This window comes from Morchella importuna, assembly GCF_003444635.1.
Source record: "Morchella importuna strain M04M26 chromosome Unknown Morimp01GS020, whole genome shotgun sequence".
In the NCBI taxonomy this organism is placed as follows: domain Eukaryota; kingdom Fungi; phylum Ascomycota; class Pezizomycetes; order Pezizales; family Morchellaceae; genus Morchella; species Morchella importuna.
In genome coordinates this window covers 256,101-279,242 of record NW_025763417.1, presented here as the reverse complement: position 1 = coordinate 279,242, position 23,142 = coordinate 256,101, and the positions used below count along the sequence as shown (strand labels likewise).

The window sequence follows — 23,142 nt, the reverse complement described above, 5'->3', positions numbered from 1 at the left end:
AATCACTCATTGATATCTTGCACCTCGTGTGAGAGTTTGTGTAGTCTTTCAGTCGAGCTGACGAGTGAGGAACTTCTCCAATCTCGCTAAAATCACAGCCGAGAGCCGAGGATGTAGTTGGCAAATTGAGATTCATACCAAACCCTCAGTGTATGTATGTACCAACATGTACTTACTGATCTCCCGGAATTCAAGATATTTGAAATTTTCATGATTCTGCTAATAATAGCACGGCACGACTGATTGATTGAACAGGCGATGAATCAATAAATGGCAGAAAGTAGCAATGCATATATGGTAAAGAACAACAGATAAAGAACGTACTTGGACGAGGTCATAGTTAACCAACGAACGAATAAAGACAACGAGGTGTTCTGGGCCGCATTTCAACACCCTTTACCTACCTGCGTTATTCTCCAAAGCGCCATTTGCCGTGCGTGTGCTTCGCGGTAACCAGTTTCGATTCCAGGCTTCAGCTGGTGCAGTCTTAGACGAGGAACTGAGATCGTCGATGGAATACATACTGTGAAAATTCAACGGAATAAATAACGTATTCTCCGGGATTTGAGGTGAACTTTGTTGATAAGGTACGTGGCTTTTGCTTCCGTCATAATTGTAGATATACTGACTTCAAGATAGAGAAATCATGGTAATATCTAGAGAAAAGATGGGACCTACACGTACATGTAGATATATAGCCATACCTGTGGCCTACGTTGATCACCGGCTCTAACCATGTGTCCACCGGCCGTGTTTTACACTGGGACCCTAGATTGCAAAGGACACGGTAACCAGTACCAAAGTGAAGAATTGCGAAGACTTCAAAGTTAACTGAGGCTTACGGAGTTGCTGACAATCTGTCTGCAGATATACTCAATACCTCGCATAATGATAACAGTATTCATGGACACTACAAAGTTTCACCTTCATCACCACTTCTTCTTTTTCCTCCTCACTAGCTTGGGATTATCTTCCGGTTCCTCACCTACATACACTGTGTATTCGTCCAGCGAGCCTTGTCTTATGCTCCTGCATTAAACTGAGTCTCGCATGATACGCTTCCAATATAACACTACCTTGGTTGTGCCTGAACAATGTCTTATGCGAGATTACATAAAGCACAGAGTCATACACCTTACTGCTCTCCGTCCGCTCAACTCCTTCCTACTCGGCGTATAGTAACCCAGAAGCAGCCTCCTTCACTGGCTTCGGTGCAATTCCCGATCTTCTCCTATTGCTCAACCTAATCATACCTATCACTTCTCCAATGATCGTCCTATTCAACATATCATATTAGCCTAGAGGAGACCTCGAGAGGTTCAACGTATCACGACTCAACGATTCTGTAACTCACCAGATCAAATCGAAGAGCAGCAAAACACAATGCAGAGACGATAAATCTTGTTGTGAAATACGGAACTGAAGAGGGTTAGTGATATACAATCATTTCCGCTAGGATTCTCAATTGCTATTTGATATGGCTTACACAGTGGAAAATGATGGAAATAAATTTATTTGTATGATTGAAGTATAGATCTTGCATAATATATGATAAGGAAAGAAGTGTTCAATCTTGCGAGAAGGCAATTGGTATTGATAAGCTCAACGACGTTCAAGACCAGGCCGAGTGCACGGGATCGAGTGGCTATGTACAGCTTGTGGTAAGATTATTGTAGAAATATGGGAGGGGTCTTATTGGCTTGCCCAGCCATAGAAACCTTGTTTTTAGACCCCTGTTCCTACAATAATCCTACCTCTTGCTGGATTACCGGTCATGTCAAGAGGTTCAAATAAGTAACAAATATCGTACGGTCTAAATGAAAAGTGGCCAAGGATGTGGAGGACAAGATATCAACGTTCTCCGTTCAAGCTGATGCCAAGGTCTAACCTGCGGTCTGGTCTCTCTTCTCCTGGCCTTACATCTGCTACGACTAAACTTCCAAGACGGCCTACGAGGCCTTGTGGGAGAAAGGACAAAAAAAAGAATAGGGAGCAGGGGCAGTATGTGAGGGCTAGCGAAGAGGTAAAATACTAGCAATAAACCGGAACGGGCGGAGAAACCCCTCCGTATAACCGAACGGCTTCACCACTTCACTGAATTCCGATCGGACACTCTATCCCTCTCACTCTTGCCAGAAGGAAGATCCGAGGCAAAGAACTCTACAAAGCTCACTTCACGCTAAGTCATACTCGGGAAAGGTGATAGGCTAGATCAGTGAAGGGCAGTATGGTATGCGGGACAGACCGTCCCCCAAGTGGTTTTATAACAATGAGTTCGCAAAGTCTGTAATATGTCCGTAGCTATGGAGTAGCATCGACGATATAGTGATGCAGTAGCGAAGATTGAAAACAGGAAGGTTCAGGCGTTCATTAGTGGGTTTTTCGTTAGTGGACGCCTGAGAGATTAGTAGTATGGTCTTGGCAAGAGGACATGCATGATACTACTAACCCTGCTTTATTTGTTAGGAACGCATTGGCCTCTCTATTAATAACTTCTTTGGTTGATTCACTAGCACAGGATTATCGGGGTAAACCATATTTATTATCCCATGAGAGTAAGCTTAATGGCCCAAAACTACAAATGCTGGACAAGCTAATGGGAGATCAAAAAAACCGATATAAGCCGAGAAAGCGTTTTTTTAGTTCAGTCTCTCAGCTAGCAATGTGGAGTTCGGGGCACGCACCCGGGGTGCAATATAATTCATTATCATGATCTCTCACCCACTATGATTTGTCATATCAAGTCTTTGCGCATTTTAGATCACTCATAAGATAAAGGTCAATTAGTGCCTCAAAACTAAAAGCAGGACACTTTATTTGCACCTTTAATAGGCAAACTCACCTATGACAATGACCTACATCCATGACCTGAGTGTGGCCTCTAGTTGTTTCACCGTGCGTTAGCGTGTTTTAGGGAGGTAGGTCTCCATGGGCATACGCAGTTTACTTAAGGTAACGTTAATATATACATGTAGCCAGATAATATAAGCCGTATACCAAGATACATGGTGCATACATGTAGCTATAGTCACGCATGGAATTTAAGTCCTTACGACACCTATAATCCCATGGCCCACTAATCATATACATCCTCCTTACCTATAGATGGTATCATTCAGGTACTTGAGCATGGCGGCCTCACAACATCACCTTGTTAGGCAATGCTCTACTTCTCAAAAGAATGAGCGCGAGGTCACGATCTTACGCATGGATTACCAATATAAATTCAAATGCGTATTCTCGGTTTTCCGATAGGAACCCCCGGGTTTCAATAAACTTTATAAATCAGATGTCAAAATACATCTACTATTGCCATGTGAAAACCTGTCTAACACTCGCTGTAGTAAATACCGAAATAAAGCAGAGTTAGCCGGATCGGGGGTACCTTTATCTGAGGAGCTCAAGATCGTCGTTCGTCACCCTGAAAGCAATATAATATGCACGGATGCATCACAACGAATGCTACCCTGTCGAGGAACAACATGGTGGTTCAACGGCCAGATCTTCCGAAAACACGCCAAAAGCTGCAACATGTCAACGTCCAAGACAAGCTTATTCTCATCCCAACTTTGAAATCCGTGAGGTGTTACGGACATCTCCTACTAAAACTATACGTAATTATCGATTTTTCCCATAAACACTTTCAGGAGCTTACTCGTGCAGCATAGGTTTCTTGATCCGCATTCGCCTATTGAATACTATTCGGGAATGATCTCCTTATGAAAACAGTTTTAATTTCAGGGTTTCAGGGCCGGGAAGCATCCTGCCCAACTTCAGGAGTTTACTCCGTACTCTATCGGTATACTTCCTCTCCGACAATCATAAGTTTTTTCGGGCTCAACCGAAGTACTGGATCCAATCAATATAAAATTAAGGAACACGGGCGTGGGGGAGGGGAAACTCCGCGAAAACGCTCGACCGAAAGCCGAAATACGTTATGTATAAAGCCCACAAGACGAAGCAAAGATAGAGGACTTAAACCAGATCAGCAAAGTCAACTATAACAAAGGACAACAATGGCGATTTTCTCTTCAATCTTGGTCGCATTTGTGGCCGTGGCGAGCACCGTTTCTGGTCATGGACATGTCAAGACTCACGAGATGAACGGCGTTAAGTATATTGGATACTTACCTATCGCTGACCCCGACTTTACAGCCGATGCTCCTAGCATTGGTTAGTATATATATCTCAGACACGGAGTCTTTGTACGGTTAACTGACTGGTGTTTAGTTAGGAAAATTCCTGGTGATGGTCCGATCAAGACTCCCCTCCTGGCAAACATTACATGTAACCAGGGTGCTGTACCTATTCCCGGAAGAACTGGAGCAGTCGATGCAGGATCCCCAATAAAGTTCTACTGGAATGAGTGTAAGTCTTCTTGAAACACCTGAAACAAAAGTTAAGACGAAAAGAAAACTAATTGAAATATCAAAAACAGGGCCTCATCAAGGTATCTTTTCTCAAGGATATATCCATCCCCAAACTTGGTAATAACTAACTTCAATAGGGCCTATCTTTACCTATATGGCCAAATGCGACCCCGACTGTGGAAGCTTCACAGGAACTTCAGGCCCAGTCTGGTTCAAGATCCACGAACAAGGTTACAATAACGTGACCAACCAGTGGGCTACCCAGAAACTATTCGACGACGGGAATACCTGGACTTCTACCATCCCAGCCTGCTTAGCGCCGGGAGATTACCTTGTCCGTCATGAGATTATCGCCCTATCTGATGCCTACAAGTCTGGAGGCTGCCAGTTCTATGTAAGTACTTTCGGGAGTCCATTTTCAACGCCGGTTTTAAATAGTGGTATTGACGTTCATTAGCCCAGTTGTGCGCAAGTTACCGTGGTGGGCAGCGGCACGGTTAACCCTACAGGATATGCACTTCCAGGTAGGCTTGACTTTAACCTTGATCCATTTTCTCGTGTGGCTTCTTACGCCGTAATACAGGTTTCTATAAACCGACAGACCCTGGAATCCTGTTCAACACAAACTTGCCGTATACATACTACCCGATGCCGTAAGTCTTCAGTCTTAACCGTACCCTCACGCCTTGACAGACGTTTCTAACTTGAATTATTCCTGGCGAATAGGGGCCCACCGGTTTTCACTTGTCCCACCTAGTACTTCAATGGTAGAACGTGTATTTAGAACTCCACATATGCCAAGATAGAACGAGTAAACCTTCAGCCAAGAGCTTTTAACAAGCTATCAATCAATCAATCAATCCATGCAAGAAATTAGTTGCCCTAGGAAAATAAGCGAGTGATATTTCATGAAACATCGCCCTGCCCTTCAATGTGCTGCACAGCTACATCACCGATTCCATCCGAAAAGTGAGATTCAAACCTTATCTCACTAGTCGCTGAAATTTTTTACCATAGCCTTCAGCCCCAGAACCGATGCGCGGTAAGACCCTGATTGCACGCGTTACTGTATGTATGCACTTGGATTAAGTAATGGGCTGCATTTATGGCTGGCATTGGCTGCTGAGTGAGGTGCAAAATCAGCCCCGCCTGTGTCAGCTCCAGATCCCATGGGTAGACTGTACAGTTGCGGCAGGTGACCGGGAAAGCGTGTGAAAACTTTTCGGGTGTAGTAATTCAAGTTCATTGCCCTAACGACCCCTCACATCCTCGCCTCTCTCATACCATACAAAAAAAAAATAATGATAACAAAGAGAGAAAAACGCCCGCCGCCCCGTAATTCAGGGAAAACATAAATAAAACCCACATAAAAAAGACACTATGAATAAATAAAAAAAAGCAAACATGACAGATATCTTGCCATCTAATGTAGAGAATAGCGGGATAAATGGAAGAGGGAAAGGTGGGAAAGAGGGAGAATTTTTATCTAGTCTGTCCAGGGAATTTGTGTAAAATTTAACTACCACCAAACATCTCATCGTAGATCTCCGCAAACGCCTGGATAATCGGGTCGAGAATCTCGTGATTGTATTGATCTACATGGGTGTTGTGAGGGCTCTGAGCTGTTGTTGTGCTTGAAGCTGTAGCGGTGGAAGACCCGTGTGTGGTGGCAGCAAAATTACTCTGTTCATCATCGCCGACAGCTCCCTCCTGCTCTTGCTGTGGCTGCTGATTGTGTGAAGCTAAAAATTATAAAGTTAGAATCTCAAGCGTAGAAATAGAGAAGAACACGGAATCTTAAACTTACGAGGAGTAATCTCGTTTGCGTTGACGATCGTATTGGCGTTCTCGTTCTTCCCATTCAGATTCGCCCACGCCCTCCCAGGAACATCGTGATTATATGCATCCACGCAACTCGACGTACCCCCACTGCACCTCCCTATGATATACAATGTCTTTCCTTCATCTCCACCAAGCTCCAAACTAACAGGAAATGCCACACTATCCAAGTCCATCAACTCAGCTGTTGCTGCGGGGTCCTCAACTTTCCACTTCAATATCGCCTTGCCACGGTTGAGAGCGACAAAAATGGTTCCATCCACATCAGACCGCAAGCCCATCGCCTCGGCTCCATAGTGCTTTCCATCGATCCCAAGTTCCGTCAACGCGGAATAGATATCCAAGATCAGAGTTGGGTCCTCAGGCGCGAACGTATCAGGATTGATTACGAAACGGAAGATCTTTGTAGCTGTGATACTGTTTCCTTCTGTCTCGCCCGCTGTAACGTAGAGATACTTATCATCATTGCTTACCTCTATGGCGTTGATTCTGTGGATCCCCCCAGCCTTCATGACGTTGATATCCACCTTCTGCAGAATCTCTGTTTGGGCATCATACCACCAGAGATCACCACTGACCCCGGCAGATGTCGTACTAGTTCCCAGGCCGCCAGCAAGATAGAGATGCCTCTCATCACTGTGCAGCGCAATACTGTTTGGCTGGAGCATATCTGCCTCCACAAACAGCGGTGTCGTATCCCTCTTGACCAGCGGCGGTGGGGTTTGTTCCAGACCTCTCTTGCGGCCTCGACAATTCGGCTGTCTCTTCTGGAACTTACTCGCCCCCATGTTCAACCATACGGCATGGCCGGCCGCATCTGTGATGAGTTGCTGCGATGCACTGCCGTGTCTGGTGAAGCGTGAATCGGTGAATGCAACGCTGCCATCGACAGCAGCGTGGACGAGAGGTTTGGTCGGGTCGACGTCACCGTTGCGGAGTGACATGAAGGCAGTTTGATTTACAGCGAACAGCTCGCCCATGTTGTTTACGGAGGCACCTGTCACGAATGGACCCATGTGCCTGGCATAGGTAAAGCGGTCATTGGCAGCAATAGTGGGGTTATTTGTATTGTAGCTGGTGATTTTGCCAGTGCTAGCAGCGCTGGCAATGCCGGCGGCCCCGAGAAGAATGCTAAGGGATATGAGATTCATTGTGGGTGATTATCGTGGACTTTATTATAGCACTGGCGATATATGTAAAAACGGGAGATTGAAAGCTGAGATTCGGTCCCAGATCGAAGGTTAAACAGATCTAATAGATAGCCGGGAGAGAGACGTCCTCTTATATATGCTACAAATATTGTGTCAGACATGTGAGATAGATATCGTAAGGGTAAGCACTAGGAATTCACAACACAGAAAGGGCACTTACTTAAACCGCACTTTCCTCAAACTCTACAGCTGAATGAAGAAGAGGGAGGGGAACAACAGAACAAGTAAGAGCTCGAGCTTCTCAGCCCTTAGGTTAATTTCAGCCCTACATACTTAACCTACCCAGTCAGGTTGGTGTATTACAAAATATATGCGGCATGGTAACCTTCCTTTGTGAGGACTGGAATAGTGACCCTGGGTTGACCGTGGCTGTGTTTTGTAAAGTTCCAAACAGTCCCAAGCGCTGTGTATTAATCTGCACTTTTAAAGTCGGACAGGGGTCTGGAATAAGCACCTTCTTGCTGAGGTTTACTGCGCGCAGTAGGACTTGGCACCCTTTCCAGTCCTACTCTCAACTGATGGTGAAACTTTGACATTCATTCGGATCAAAACTTAAGCTCAAGACCACATTAAACCGTCTCTCTCTGGGTCTTCATTCCTCTCACGAACTCTGGCAGTGACTCTGCTCACCGATGCCTCACGCATGCTGCACAGTAAGCTTCTACATACCAGACGTTAGCGCGAATGTACTTATATCACTTTATCTGTATGTATGGTACTGACAGTAGCCGACAGTCATACTCAGCAACGTGCAGCAAGCAGAACAGCCTCCACCACTCACCAAAGGGCTGACTGTGTGTAAAGTTTATTTCACTTGTCAAAGGGCAAAAAGGTGGCAGGGTTCACAGCTGAAAGCAAAGCCGGCCGCCCTCCCTCCCTCCCTAGTCTCTCCCCACTCCTCGGTTGCGATCAGAAATAGAGTTGGCTGAAACGGTCTTAGCCACAACTGAGCCGCACATGGCGTCAAATTAGCCCTCGTGGTTGCTCTACAAACTTAGTTATATGCGTACATAGCCGCTCTGGGCGGGAGCTTGATGATGAGCTGTCGATCGGGAATAGAGTAGAGCTTTTTTCGCTGCGCGGTTTTGAGCAGTTCGGACAGAAACTCATGCCCGTTACAACCAACAAGAGTTGCAGGAATTTCTGCCCAAATGCGCTCCAAATCATGGTGTATGGAGGTGCTTCTCGAGCTCCGGAGAAACATACTGGATATAATCTGTGTAGCCCGACGTCTACATGTAGTGGGGTTGATCGAAGCGCTTGTTCTTCGGACAGCGGGATCCTATCGTTTACTTACGATCTTCAAATATAGGCATATAACTGTCATTATGTCAGCACGATGGATTGGATTCCTGGCCGGCCTCATATCCTTTGGAATCTTCGAACACGATTTGGTGCACTTAGGTAGAAACCCCTGCAACTCCTATTGCATATGTTTTTGTCCAAACTGCGCAGCCATAAATCCTCTTGAGGATCGAGGGAACTCGCCTATCTCCCAGGTCACTTTGATCCGGATAGAAAAAACAATTTCTAGTGCAAGAAAGAAATATTCGTGACCCCAAAGAGTCCTTTATGAGTACCTAGATGAAACAAGGTGTGTGTGTGTGTACGTGTGTGTGGTGTCAAGGGCTATATATTAGTAACTGTACGTGGGCTATGTAAGGGGACTATAATGATAGGGCTATAATTCCTGTCACAAATGTGTCGTTAACAAATGGCAATGAGATTGTACCTCTATGTACTTTTCTTTCTATGCACATGTCTAAGGACCATATTCGGATGTGTTTCGGATGTGTTTCTTGCTTTTCATCGCGTTTCGTCCCAGAAATTATTATAGAGTACCTACATACTTGAACCAGTCTAGAACAATCCAGTTCATAGAACGTCTCCACGTTCCATGCAGGCCGATGTATATAAGGCGTTAAACCAACCATCTAACTGGCGACGCTTAGAGGTAACGGTGCCTATGAGAAGTTGGATCATAAATGATCACTCAGCAGCCGGAATCATGACGGCTCATTAATACATTCTCTACAGTACTCCAATCGATCAAGTTAATCAATAGATACTAGCCATTACAATTGATGAGCGCACTGAAGAGATGTAAACCACATATAGACTTAACTTTCTACAAGTTAAGCTTCTGTCTTGTCCGAAATACATCTTTCAAAAAATGGCACTACATCCTTCCCCCACCTGTTCCATACCTCCTCACTCCACCCATGCCCCCAATTTTCCGCCGCCACAAACACACACTCGACCCCCATTCTCTCCAACTCCTTCACCGTCTTCTCCGACTCTCCAATCCCCACATTCTTATCCCCCGTCCCATGGAGCACAAAACTCGGCGGAAACTCCCCCCCCATCATCAACTCCGGAAACAACACCCTCATCGCCATTGGCACCAGTGCCTCCAGATCCACCCCACCACCCCCACCACCCGCCTCCCTCAACACCCCCGAAAACCCCTCCCTCCCCGTCAAAAAGTCCAACCTCGTCCCCATCACCGCCGCCATCCCCGCCAACCACGCCCTCCCACCCACCACCGGCACCTCCCCTGCCTTCCTCTTCCCCCTCCTCTCCCGCCACTCCCACGCAAACTCACTACACTCCTTCAATCCCAAAAACTCCGCGCTGCTGCGCGTCGAGTACTTCCTATAAGTCCCCAGCAGCTTCTTCTGCAGATACGGCTTGGGCGTGAAGTACGCCGGGCTCAGCAGGTGTCCGCCCTGTCCCGACACGGAAAAGAACCCCCGCGGCCGGGGGGTCCCGTGGATTGCAGCCTGGCGGGCAACATATGCGCCGCCGCTGTGGCCGGCGACCATGATGCGCGCCGTGTCGATGGCGGGGAGGGTGGCGAGGAAGGTGAAGAGGGCGGCGATGTCGGTGAGGATGTCGAAGCCCGTGGAGGGGAGGAGGAGGCGGTAGTCGGCGGATATGAAGGCCCAGTTTTTAAATAGTGCTGCGTCTATATAGGTGCTTGTTAGACCGGCGGACTCAATGGTGGGGAAAGAAAATTGAAATGGAGAGTGGGAGGATACCCTTGAGTTCTGGAAGCACGGATTTGCGGCTTCCACGGAACACGCCCCCGCCGTGGAAAAACAGTACAACGGGAAGAGCTAGAGGCGCCTCTTGCGACGCGGGCGCGGCGGCGGGGAGGTAGAGGTCGAGGTGGATTTCACACTCGTTGACCGTCGAATAGACGAATGTCTGTGGTTCGGGCATTATAATATTATGATTGATTTGTTGACTCGTGATGAAACCAAGCGTGGAATTGTAGCCACTACCTACTTATACACCTCCAGTCCCCTGCGGTGGTGCACTGTCGCGGCGTAAAGAAACCCTCTCCACAGTTTTGCGTCGCTCAGGTCCATGTTGTAGTTAACCTGTGTTTCGACGGCGCTAGGATTCGAGTCAGAGCAGAATATCAAGGCGATCATTGGCACTTAGCTACCAAGTGTGCCGTTAGCCGACAGCTAGCTAGCTACACACAATTTATTAGAAAGCCCTAACCCTGGGAGTCACTTGGATTATTACTAGCGCCATTTTGGCTTGTGAGTGATTCTGCGTGTCTACATACAAACAGGTCTGCACATCACTCAGGCTAGGGATTTGGTGCATACTTGCACCACTCCAACAGAAATTCAACCAAGAGGATCCTATTTTAACCATATGCTAATATAATATCTATTCACCAATCAAAATTATAACTCTCAACAGGATCCGCCATTGCCAAATCCTAAAATTACTAGAAAGGAACACTAAATCAAACTAGACAGGTAATTATAGAAATATCCATCAATATATACCTCCACCGCAGTATTTCTACCTCATGTATGTAGCTAACAAGCTAGCCACATATCCTTACGGCGTCGCACCAACCCTCACCAACCCCTCAAATTCACACCACTGGAGCCCCCTCACTCCACAGTTGATACATCCTCTCAAGTTCTCAGTACTCTTCCGCCCCGTCACATTATCCACCCAGAACCCTAGCTCGATCCTATCGTTCCCGCTCTCCCCATAATCATAGGCCGCAATTGTAATTGCGCTCACCGCCTTGATCGGCGCCGCAAACGAATATTGCTGAGTCCCTGGCGTGAACCTCCGACTATAAAATCCTGCCACGCTGTCGCCAAACGACTGTCCGCATGAGTCTGTGACACTAATCTCGACCACTACCCGCGGAAGCTGCTCTACTGTGGCGTCGACAGTGATATCAAACGACTCAATATCCACCAACGGGATAGGCGGCGCAGGGCCAACATATGTATCCACAGTTGCGAGCCCCAGAGCGTACGCGGCGTTATTAGGCGACGTTGAGGCAATCCAGCCTGGAGAGTTAGCGGCATATAGCGAGCGGCCGGTGATGCTCCAGTTGGGGGAGAAGATGAATTTATCGCTTGATGGGAAGGGGGTTGGCGCTGTGGTTATGGTGTAACGATCAAACTAAGGTTTCTTGTTGGTCTTGGACATTTTAGGAAGGGGGAGAAGAGAGGGCCTTACGTTGATGACTTCACTACCACGGACGCGGCAGCTGGTGCCTTCGCCGAGTTCGCGGGTGAAGACGATGCTGTCGAGCTAGTATTGGCATTAGATGTTAGCTTTTGAGTAGAAGATTAGAGGGGGTGGATGACATACGAAGTATGGTCTGAAGTTATCGTTTCCTGCTGCGGCTGTCATGAAGAAGTACGATAGCCTCCTAAAAGCGCCAGGAGAAGTCGTAATGGTCGAAAGATCAACGTGTCTAACCCGGAAAGTAAGTCACATATCCTCCACTTTGAGAAAGAGAATGGAGATGCATACACAAACTTATTCCCTCCAGCTCCCGGCACATCAATCTCCACAGTAGCCTTAACCTGCTCTGGGAGTCCCGCCCCATCATACGGATCCCTGAACCCATAAAACGTAACTACACCATAGACTCCGTCAACACACATCCTCTAAACCCTGTGGGGATTTGGGGGGCGGGGGCGGGGGGGCGGGAGTCACATACCAACACACTTCTTCCCAAGATTATCGCCATCCGTCGGGAAGCCACACAGCACCCACAAGCTCTTGACACCAAACCTCTCCGCGTACGAATTCGCCTTTATCAGCGCTCTCGGCCCGCCGGTGCCTCTAATAAACAAAAAGTTTCCGCCGGACGGGGTCGAGACGCCCGCAAGCTCCGGGTGCAGCTCGGTCGATCCAGAGTTCTTTGTCGAGACAGCGAAGGCGGTGTCCCAGTAGAGGGACTTGTAGGGCTTGGTATCTGGGATCGGGGTCGGGGCGTATAGTCCTGTCGTGGTAGGGACCTCTGGTGGGCCTACGAAGGTCGTTGTTTGGAAGACAAAGTCGTCAAGCTAAGTAGGTGGGTCTGTTAGTATATTAAGCCTAAGGAAATGTAGAAGGGACTACACACATCTACAGTAAATGTCGAAGTTGCGGTTGGGCGTGGTGTGCAGGGACCTTTGATGGCTGTGGTCGTCGTTGTGGGACTAGGGCAGGCGGCGGTATCGACCATCCTGGAAGTGTCAATGATTAATTCGCCATGTCCACAGAATGAGGAATTGAGGGGCATACTGGTCAAACGCAAAGCTATCAAGCGTGAAGGGCAGCCCGGCATTATTGTTGGCCTTCTTAGACGTCACCCAGATATCGAGAGCTGTGAGCTCTGAGAAGCCCTTTGCAGTGAGCCCTGTCACATCCGTTCTGTTACTATATCAGCATTGTCCCTCAACAAACCAACAAACCAACAAACCAACAAACCAACAAACCAACATACCTGCTACCATTCGTCACAAGTTTCTGTTTGTAATTCACTTTCTGCCCGTTCGTCTTGATCCCCACCAGGTTCACCTCGCACCCCTTCTCCTTACAGTTCGCCACCGCATCCGGCGTCCACACCTTGAAGCTCTTCAGCGCAAACACCGCATACGTGCCCGGGTACGCCGTCGTACCAATCCTCGGCCGCTTCGACTCCGTCCCGCCGGCATTGTACAGCGCCTTTGTAGAGTTCCCGCACTGTCACTTGCCGTCAGCTTACCACTGTCACCCACTCACGCATTCATTCAGGGGCGGGGGGGACCAACTGCTCCATTTGCTGCATCCAGCGGTGCATCACCAATCTCGCAATTAGCGATTTTCCAGGCGGACAAATTCTCGAAGAGGATAGGCTTTGTGAGCGGCTCGGCGGCCGTGGTGTCGCCATAGAAGATGCGGCCGAGACCACGCGGGGAGTTGAAGTTGAGGAGCTTGAAGGGGAGGCAGCCGCGGAAGCAGACGGAGATGCTGTCGAACTGGTAAAAAGTTAACACCGCAGATAAGTTAGTATAAGGGAGAAAAGAGTGAAGAGGTAAAGGGGGGGAGGGCGGCTTACTTCGAATATCTGGGGCGTGTTGCGGTACTGCGGGGAGCAGTTGGACCGTGCCTCGATGCCCGCCTCGTGTGGGAGAGCGACGGCAGCGCCATTGACCGCCAATAAGCTGGATAGCAGGAGCGTAGAGTGTAGAAGCCTCATCGTGAGTAGAGTATATAGGATCTATAGACAATATCTACCTGTCTCTATAGCCTCCAAACCAAAGGTAAAGAATCTCCTCCCTAAGCAGTATACCAAGTCTTTAAATAAAGATCGACTCCCCCACCCCCGCGGGCTCCTCCGACCCATACATAGCAGATGCCGTTCCATCCTTTCGCGGGATTTAAGCCCTCCCGTCCCGCATCACGCTCGTTATACAGAGGCAGCCACTTGCGGAGTTGTTTCGCGAGAATCTATCACGGGAGATCACTCGCTTGCCTCGCGCGTGGCACCGAGCGAATGCATGTACCCTGCCCGGTGGTACAGACCGAGGGGAGAAGGGATGGTAGGAGGGGGTTAACATTATTTATATCCCTTTGGTGGTTTACTTATCATCATCAACCTTCTTCTCAGCTGAAGGCGGAAATTGGGCGGTCCCTTGATCTCTCGTATTGAACGTATGTTCTGATTGCAAGGTCTAGGCGATGGTGGATGCAGTGTTAGTGGGTGTTACATTATGTAGCCTTAATTGTTGGATATGAGGGGTGGGGGGGTTTCTGGCCTGATTGGGCACTTTGGACGGGATCGAGGAGGGTGGGAAGGTTGTTTACTTACAGAGTTCACGATCAGTATATTTCTGCGTAGAGTTCTGTGTAGCTCGGGCTCTGGCTCTTCGTAACGACAGATAAACTCAAGATATTTAATATAAGTACAGATTCCAAGAGTTTAACTCCCATCGCCAAGCGAGGGACCCGCCACAACGTCATATTCCGAGCAGCGAACATCAGCAATTGATCAGGGGGCGATCAAGGGGTGAGGATAACTGATAACTGATCCACATGGGTATCCGTTTGTGTAACTGCAACACAACACGACGTTACGAGCGTCGCACAGGCACAAGAAGTACTCGCTTCGTTGTTTGCCACATCCAGTTAAGCTTTGTGGTTGCTGTGAGATGTGCATAATGAACGGCGTCACATTAGTTAAATACAAACAAGTACTAGGGTGTAGCAAAAAGTGATCAGAATCTGATAAGACAAAACTCATGTATGCCGCATTTAGCCATCATAGCCCATCATTCGACCATCCAGGACGGGTGGTGATAGCTTGTAACTTGCACTCGCACAACCAAACCTATTCTGCCAAAAAAAAAAAAACACCGAACCACCACTCGCCCATAAACACGTTCTGCCATCATCGCTCCTCGGCAATTCCGGCTAATACTCGACTTCTGCCTCATATCGGCCTCCCCCCCCCCCCCCTGGCCAGCTGCCAGGGCCAAATTTCGGGATTTCTTGCCGTTACCCCGCAAGTCTATGTATTGAGTTTATGCGGGGCCGATGCGGGGGGTGGGATGGTTGGAAGGTTGGAGGGGGAGACTTGAGAGGTCCCACCCCTTTTTAAGCTTGAACCGGGGATTCGAAGATGCCGTCAGGGGCAGCCGAGGAGATCTGGTTGTTGTGTCGCCCGAGTTACTGACGTTGTTTTTCCAGGTTGTGCTGCGAGACCGCATTGCTAGAAAACACTTCAATTCATAGAGGATTCTGGTCAGTGATAATTGATTTCAAATCAAGGCCTTATGATATGATCTAATTGATCAACGGACTAGCTGGTTACTGGATCAATGATCATTCCCAGCGCAGCCTTGGTTGTTCCAGCGGAACAATCCATATTGCACACTTTTACCTCAGGATCAATTCAGGGTCAGGGTATATTCGCGATATCGCCGGGCCCAGTAACTACAGCCTACATACATAGCATATATACAGGCACATCACATCATAATATAGTTCTCGTACCTGAGTCCGCACTATAAGAAAAAAAATCACCCTTTCTTCCATATTGAGACAGCCGTTCGACCGTGTCTTTCTTCCAAGAGCCTTCCAGGCTATTAAATCCACAATCTAGAACAAACCGCATTTAGTATAGCGATGAGCACCTTATGCTCATCACACGGTAGAAGTGCAGTGCAGTGCAGTGCAGTTCCCTGGAAAACGGATATTGGGGGCTATATACAATTAATCTAGAAGTTTTTCCGGCTTGTCTAAATACTCCTAATTAATACCAATCCCCACAATTTACCCATGAGGCCCAATACAATTGGCAGAACCGACCTTCCTCTCTCTCTTTCTCTATTCTGCATATTCTGCATGTATAGATGCGATGATCATCGTATTCCGGAGGTTTATAAAGCTCCCACCCCATCCCATTGTCGATGACATCCCCAGGTGTCTCCAAAGTTTTTCTTCACCGATAAATTTCCACTCTCCGGAAATCCAGCGTCCCACCGTCCATCGACATAGTACATAGATCGCTTTCCACGATGCAGTTCACCCCCAGCACCCTCCTATCCCTGCTCCTCATCGCCTCTGCCGGCGTTGTCGACGCCAGCCCAAAGCCAAAGGTGCCCAAAGGCTTCGTAACCACCAACGGGCCCAAGTTCCAGCTCGACGGCAAAGACTTCTACTTTGCGGGTACTAACGCTTACTACCTTCCCTTCCTCAACGTATATCTCCCTCCCTCACTCTCCTTCCCCTTCCTCCAGCTTCTAAGCTAATTGCAATTGGTGCAGAATGCAACAGATGTATACCGCGGTCTGAAGGCGGCCAAGGAGGCGGGACTGAAGGTGGTGCGGACGTGGGGATTCTATGACAAGAATGCGACGTTTGACCCGCTGGGGCTGCCACAGTATGGTGGCGAGGGTGCGGGCCCTTCGGAGGTGTATTTCAGGAAGTGGACTAATGGGACTGCTGAGATCAGTAAGTACCCACACGCACCCATATATATCCAACTCCATATATATACAGATCCATATATGTGATGGAGACATGTACGGTAGATACTAACACCCACCACCCGCAGACTACGGCCCCACCGGCCTCCAAGCATTCGACGGCGTCGTCAGCGCCGCCGAAAAGCTCGGCATCAAGCTCGTCGTCCCCCTCACCAACAACTGGGCCGACTACGGCGGTATGGACGTCTCGACCACCAACCTCGGCGGCAAGTACCACGACGACTTCTACCACGTCCCGCGCATCGTCGCCTCCTACAAAGACTACGTCAAGGCCTTCGTCTCGCGCTACAAGTCCTCCCCCGCCATCATGGCCTGGCAGCTCGCCAACGAGCCGCGCTGCGGTGCCGACGGTGTCCGAAACCTCCCCCGATCTGAGGCGTGTGACTCCGCGATGATGACCAGCTGGGTTAAGGATATCTCGGCGTTTATTAAGAAGGTGGATCCGTACCATCTGGTGACGACGGGGGGTGAGGGCGAGTTTAACTTTCCCGATAATGAGGATTGGGCGTATTCGTCGGGGGATGGGGGCGACTTTTATGAGGAGCTGGAGGTGGACACGATTGATTATGGCACGTTCCATCTGTACCCGGATTGGTGGAGCAAGACCTCTGCGTGGGGAACGTGAGTTACTCTCCTTCTTCTTTCTCTCCTGCGGTGTTCAATTGATACTGACTCGGGAACTCAATTGGCAGACAATGGATCAAAGACCACGGTACCGCCCAAAACAAAGTCGGCAAGCCCGTCGTCTTTGAAGAATACGGCTGGCTCACCGACGCTGCCCGTCTCTCCAACCTCGGCACCGTGTCCAACGAGACAAGGCTCGAGGTCCTCGGGGAGTGGCAACAGGCAAGCATCGACTCCAAGCTTGCCGGCGACCAGTTCTGGCAGTATGGATGGAGCGGGTGGGCGACTGGGCGTAACCGTAAGTTTCCTCTATAATTTGCATTTAGTGAGGGCGGGGGAGAAGGGCGTTGCTAACTTTAACTTTGTAGATGATGACGGGTTCACAATTTACCTGGACGATGCGGAGGCGAAGCAGTTGGTGTATGATCATGCCAAGAAGGTGGAGAAGCTTAATAAGAAATAGAGCGGGAGTGAGGATATGCATACATGTATAAACTGTAATTTTAAGCCTGTTTCCCATGTAGTGTCGATATGTAATACCCAAAATGTACATGAAGTTGTATGATGAACAAAAACGGAAGTTGTTACAAAGTTACAAAAGATACCAAAAGAAAGTCTTGGTAATATGTTGTTCATGTGCTATCACTCGCACATAACAAAACCTTGTATGACGTTGCACCGCCGTTTTTTTTCACATACGTGTTGCACCTCCATGGATCCAGGAATACCAACAGGGACCACACATCAGCTAACAATACATGTAGTGAATACATGCAGTGACCTAGTAGGCCAGAACTCTCGTTTGTCTAGATAATAGTTCTCATCCCGATCTTTAATACCATCTAGCTAAGAATCAAACATTATTCTAGCTAGCCCAGCCCCTTGGTCAGGTGCCAGAGTTCTAGTAACACAGCTTCCATCACAAGAGCAGGCTGGACGTCCCTCGAGCTCAGCTAGTACACATCAACTATTGGTTAGAAACTCTTCCAAAAAACATAAACATTAATTCATGTACCACGCTTCAGATATCCAATAATATTTACGCATTCGATGGTAGGCAACGCTCTGTAGTATTGGGAGTGAGACATCCCCATAATAGGGATTATATAAAACCTCCTCAGTTATACAGTAGAGTCTTAGAACCAGTCCTACGTATTCATTTTGTATCTTAACGCGTATGAAATTATCCTAAATCTTACAAAAATAGACAATTCGTTCTAAAATATGATTATCAAGCTGCAGTTTAACGATATAAGCTGCAGGGTAAGACATAGCTCCATGACATCTTCCAGCAATCTAAAAGATACCCTTTGACAATAGCACAATCACCTAAACCCCAACAACCGTCAACGAAAAGAGATTAGTTTAAAAGGCGTTGAAAGGGGGTAATAGCTGTGTAGAATTGGTCTTTTTAGTACCCTCGCCCTTACGTAGGATCAAACCATTCCCACCTCCTGCCACACCCCTACACGCCACACTCATCATCACTACCAAACACTATTTTCCCCATCTTTCTCGCCCCACCAAACACATCCAATTTTTGTTGCGCCGTTAGCCCTTTCAAATCTTCATTAGTATGCATCATATTGAGCATACGCTCAATAGAATCCCTTGGACCAGGCCCAGGGCTTTGCACCAATGTCTTGAATTTTGACGTCTCCCTGTTTACGATTGAGTTGCTCGGACCTCTGATTATACCACTATCTCCTTTCCCGTCCCCACGACTCCCGTTCCAGGGTTGCGAATCTGTTAAGCTCTTTCTTGGTATTTCGACGCTCTTATTGGGTTTTGCTAATGTATCTATACCGGCGTTGATTGGTGTTGAGTTCCATTCTTGAAGAGTCTTTGCGTCACGTGGTGTGTAATTGCCCGGGATGTAGTTATTCAGGTCGGGGGTTGAGCTTTCCACGAGATCTCTAAGACCGACTGACTCCTCCGACGTTAAATTATTCTGCTGTCCCTCCGGGACCAACGATAATCCTGGTGGCGGGTTGATGGTGCCTTTTATAGAGCGATTACTGGGGTTCACGCCAAAACTCATATCAAAAAAGCTGGTAAAATCTCTGGTATACCATGGTTCCCTGACAGAAAAGGACCGGGAATTTGTTTTCCTCGCTCCAAACGACCAGTAATTACTTTCAGATACTATCCCGTTTGATACTGCTGGAATAAGGTAGCCTAAGAGTTGCTGATAGAGCGCCAGAGTCAATTCAGTTGCAACTGTTTCCTTGCCTTCTGGCTTAGGGTATGGATACAGCCAGCCCTTCTCGGCTTCTTTGCAACCATTGCCCTCGATCCGCATCCGAATCTCGATATCACTAGTCGGTTCCAGGAAACTCTTCCACGACCCTTCCCCACCTTTTGCTTCTGTCAACTCTCTTCTTTGAGCTTCCAATGTTGGTCTCTTGAACGTTCCATCATCAAAATTACAAAAGACGAGCTCATCCTTTGTTGTCTTTCTCATACTAGTAGCCCCCACTCCTCCACGTTCTGGAGTAGGATTGATATCGGTTGTTGGCTTTTGGAGGAAGCTGTCGATTAAGGTCTCATGGAATTTGTGGATAACATCGCCATTACTCCCTGTATTACTAAGTGCTCTTAACTCTAAGCGCTCCGTGGTTTGAAGTGCCGAGCCGGGGGTGCCTCTCGCAATCGGCGCTGTTGGTTTATCATTTATAACATGACCGAGAGGATTCTTGTCCAATTGATTGATATCTGATATTAAAAGATGCATGTATTAGTAATAAAGACGGTTATCATCAACCTTTGGTACACTCACTTAAATGATCTGTAGAATTCCCCTCACCCTCGGGAGCATCCCAAAGTTGACTAATTGAGGCATCACTCAGACTAGCTCTCTTTTTCCCTAACCTTAAAGAGCCTCCAATAGACCCGTTACCAGAGTTCTGTATCGCCATTTGTAATCTATGGTGGCTATTCTCAATAAACCACTGGCTTTGTTCCTTTGACGGTAGGTCTGGGGCTTCTCCCGATGGGTTGAACGTCTTCCCATAAAATTTATCTGAAAGATTCGTAAAATTCTCCTGGAACTTGTTGTGAGAAATTTCATCAATACCCGTATTGGATAATATTGATGACAAGTGATCATTTTTCACTTGTTTCGGTTCAAATGGTCTCGCAGCAGCTCTAAGTATAGCCCCCCCATCATTCATATTCTTCATGGCAGTCATGTGAGAAAAATCGTAAATGGACGGCTCTAGGGTTTGGGCTCCAGCAGTAGATCTAGGCTCGCTAAACCACAATGGTTCTAATTTACCTCCAGTAGTGCCCTCTATTTCGTTTACAGTATCTTTGGGATTCTGACTATCTTGAAGCTCGGCCTCTTTTTCGATGCCCGAATCTCCCTGTGGATTAAAATCGGACGGGCCTGAAGTGGGAGGTGACTCGATCATTGAGGAATCTTCTGGCTCTTTGAAGTCTTTGTCTGTTTCTTTCGAAGTAAAGGTTTTTGGGAGATGGTTGCCCTTAGTTCCGTTGTAAGAATTAACATTCTCCTCGGCAGGGATTCCAACGGCTTTTGACTGACCATCATTTACGTTGTTTTCGCTTCGGCTGAATTGAGGAGTAGCATCAGAACGATGGTGCGAGATAGAGCGTTTAACGCTAGAAGCAGTGCCATGGCGACGAAATATCATGCTTTTAGGGACTTCTTGGCTCTGAGAGGATGTGGAAGTCCCAAATCCCACAGAAGAAGACATATATCTTGGCCAATCTCCACTTTGATTCTCTGCAGACGGTTCTCCAGAAGCGTTTCTGTCTGATGTTTGGTCCTCGATAATAGAGACAGGGTTACCGACGTGCCTCTGTTTTGCCGGTATCACCTTTGCAATTGAAAGTAAATCAAAGGAGGTTGTAAAAGCTACAGGGGAAATAGGATCTTCCACCCCGCCGGATGCTCCCGTATTCCCGCCTAGATTTCGCCCAAGCATGGAAGCAAAGGTAGGAGGGGTAACAGTATCAACAGATCTTGGATCCCGTTGGGTTTTTGTCTGAATTTTCGCCTGTGGTAGAGTTGGTGGACGAGGAAATCGATGAGGGTTATTCATCATGACGTCAATAGAAGGAACTATACTCGACCCTACTCGTTAAAACAGATTAGTCAAGATCTTCAAGGTTCATCACATAGCCTTCCTGTATCATCGGTTACAGAGATAGCTACATTGTAAACGTTTTAAGGGCATCAATGAGACGGGGGGAATAGAGAGAAGGAGCTTTATTTTCTCATGAGAGAGGGACTTACGGTGATATCTTCTATATGCTAGTGACACACTTTTCGTTCACTGCCTTGGGGATAGTTAACCACAAGAGATATCTACCGGCCTCTAGAGTGTGGTAGGCCTTTACAGATTCTTGGTGGGGCTTGGGGAAATGGTGATTTTTCTTCGGTGAGATTAATTGCTTAGACTTGGAAAAGGACATAGATCTTGACTTACTGGAGGCACGATTCTTGTTCAGTGATTACGGGAGTAACTAGATGAGATGACCCTGGCGATGTTAGAGTTGACGACTGATGGAATTTGTGGTTGGAGGTGAAAGTTGAGGAGGTACATGTAAGTCCAGCGAGTGGACGCTAGTACATTTTCTTGGCAACCACAACCTAGCATGTCGAGTGACGGCTCATGGATTAATTCCTCAGGGCAACGAAATCAACGACGTCATGCCATGGAGATTCTCATCTTCACGTCAAAATACACTTTTAAATGCACCATAATCCCCACTTCTCCCTCGAAATTTTCACTCTACGATAGATTTATTTTTTGACTGCGGAGAAGCCTCCCCCCCCCCCTCCCCCCCCTCCCACCCAAAGTCAACTTAAGCTTAATATGTGTATCCGCTAGAAGAATTTAAGCCTTCTGAATACCTAAATATACCAATGTATAAATTATATCTGACGATACAACTTCCTTCTTAGGGGAAGTCAGGCCCATCAAATCAGCACGTTACTCGGCTTCGAACTTCGGGAACTATTCCTACGTAACATGTACATACCTTTGGCAAGACGAGAGCTTTATGAGCTAGCTACTCGGAAATATATTGCAGAACAACGATCCAGGCCCAAACATAAACCTAGACGGTTAAGGGGGGAATAATTAATAGACGCGTTTGCGGGGGTATGGGGGACTACAGGTGTGTGTGAAAGTTTCTACTTCTGCATATTAAGCTCTCCTGGAGGACAAACCAAATCATTTTCTCCCCTCTACGTGTCTCCATGCCCCGGGAGCGCGTCGATTTACCTACAGTACCTGTATCCAACCAACTACCCGGTTTTAACAAGTGAACATAGTAAGCTTAAATCCCTCCAGCTCTAAGCTTCTTGGCAATCCCGGGATCCTGGTTATAGATCAAGGAAGGCTTTTGATACGAGTCCGGGATGATTATCCTATGGTTCGACACTTCAACTTCGGTTTTCGGTACAACTTGCACCGATTCAGGGAGGCACCCGCGAGTCCAGCCCTACTTAACCTACATTCAACGTCGAAGCCGTAAGGCTGAGTTCTAGGATTTGAAGATGTGATATCGGTTGACGGGAAATAGTAAATTTTGTTTTTCATGTTTCACGAATATTCTGGAATTATCCCGTTCGGAGAAACACATACATGTACTCTAGTTGCGCGTGTCCCGAGAAACCTGTCTCTCGGCCCGCAAGCACGAAAAGAAAAGAATGCATAAAAGGATGACCTGTGCAGCTACTCTGTGCAATGGTGCAGTACCAACCCAATCCGATAGGACGGCCGTAAATTTTGAATTTCCTCTTATCAAGGAACCCTTTTTCTAACTCTAGAC

The 23,142-nt window shown here is 47.6% G+C and overlaps 6 protein-coding genes across 6 annotated transcripts; 2 read left to right on the top strand and 4 right to left on the bottom strand.

Moving 5' to 3' along the window:
- Positions 1-4,016: 4,016 nt before the first annotated feature.
- LAJ45_06678 (uncharacterized protein) lies at positions 4,017-5,127 on the top strand (the record flags this gene model as incomplete). Its single annotated transcript, XM_046116240.1, has 7 exons — positions 4,017-4,173; positions 4,231-4,368; positions 4,439-4,450; positions 4,508-4,764; positions 4,828-4,894; positions 4,954-5,023; positions 5,097-5,127. 7 exons carry the CDS (start codon positions 4,017-4,019, stop codon positions 5,125-5,127), a joined length of 732 nt encoding a protein of 243 aa, XP_045970443.1.
- A 758-nt stretch (positions 5,128-5,885) lies between these two features.
- LAJ45_06677 (uncharacterized protein) lies at positions 5,886-7,360 on the bottom strand (the record flags this gene model as incomplete). Its single annotated transcript, XM_046116239.1, has 2 exons — positions 5,886-6,112; positions 6,178-7,360. The coding sequence occupies 2 exons, from the start codon at positions 7,358-7,360 to the stop codon at positions 5,886-5,888; spliced, it is 1,410 nt and encodes a 469-aa protein (XP_045970442.1).
- Positions 7,361-9,555: 2,195 nt separating this feature from the next.
- On the bottom strand, positions 9,556-10,645 carry LAJ45_06676 (uncharacterized protein; the record flags this gene model as incomplete). Its single annotated transcript, XM_046116238.1, has 2 exons — positions 9,556-10,388; positions 10,462-10,645. The coding sequence occupies 2 exons, from the start codon at positions 10,643-10,645 to the stop codon at positions 9,556-9,558; spliced, it is 1,017 nt and encodes a 338-aa protein (XP_045970441.1).
- A 639-nt stretch (positions 10,646-11,284) lies between these two features.
- LAJ45_06675 (uncharacterized protein) lies at positions 11,285-13,922 on the bottom strand (the record flags this gene model as incomplete). Its single annotated transcript, XM_046116237.1, has 10 exons — positions 11,285-11,869; positions 11,927-12,001; positions 12,062-12,167; positions 12,227-12,332; positions 12,417-12,765; positions 12,825-12,927; positions 12,986-13,114; positions 13,188-13,426; positions 13,495-13,701; positions 13,782-13,922. The coding sequence occupies 10 exons, from the start codon at positions 13,920-13,922 to the stop codon at positions 11,285-11,287; spliced, it is 2,040 nt and encodes a 679-aa protein (XP_045970440.1).
- Positions 13,923-16,242: 2,320 nt separating this feature from the next.
- Positions 16,243-17,800, top strand: LAJ45_06674 (uncharacterized protein; the record flags this gene model as incomplete). Its single annotated transcript, XM_046116236.1, has 5 exons — positions 16,243-16,425; positions 16,492-16,678; positions 16,782-17,334; positions 17,406-17,635; positions 17,706-17,800. 5 exons carry the CDS (start codon positions 16,243-16,245, stop codon positions 17,798-17,800), a joined length of 1,248 nt encoding a protein of 415 aa, XP_045970439.1.
- Positions 17,801-18,802: 1,002 nt separating this feature from the next.
- LAJ45_06673 (uncharacterized protein) lies at positions 18,803-21,407 on the bottom strand (the record flags this gene model as incomplete). Its single annotated transcript, XM_046116235.1, has 2 exons — positions 18,803-20,052; positions 20,117-21,407. The coding sequence occupies 2 exons, from the start codon at positions 21,405-21,407 to the stop codon at positions 18,803-18,805; spliced, it is 2,541 nt and encodes an 846-aa protein (XP_045970438.1).
- Between the last annotated feature and the right edge of the window lie 1,735 nt (positions 21,408-23,142).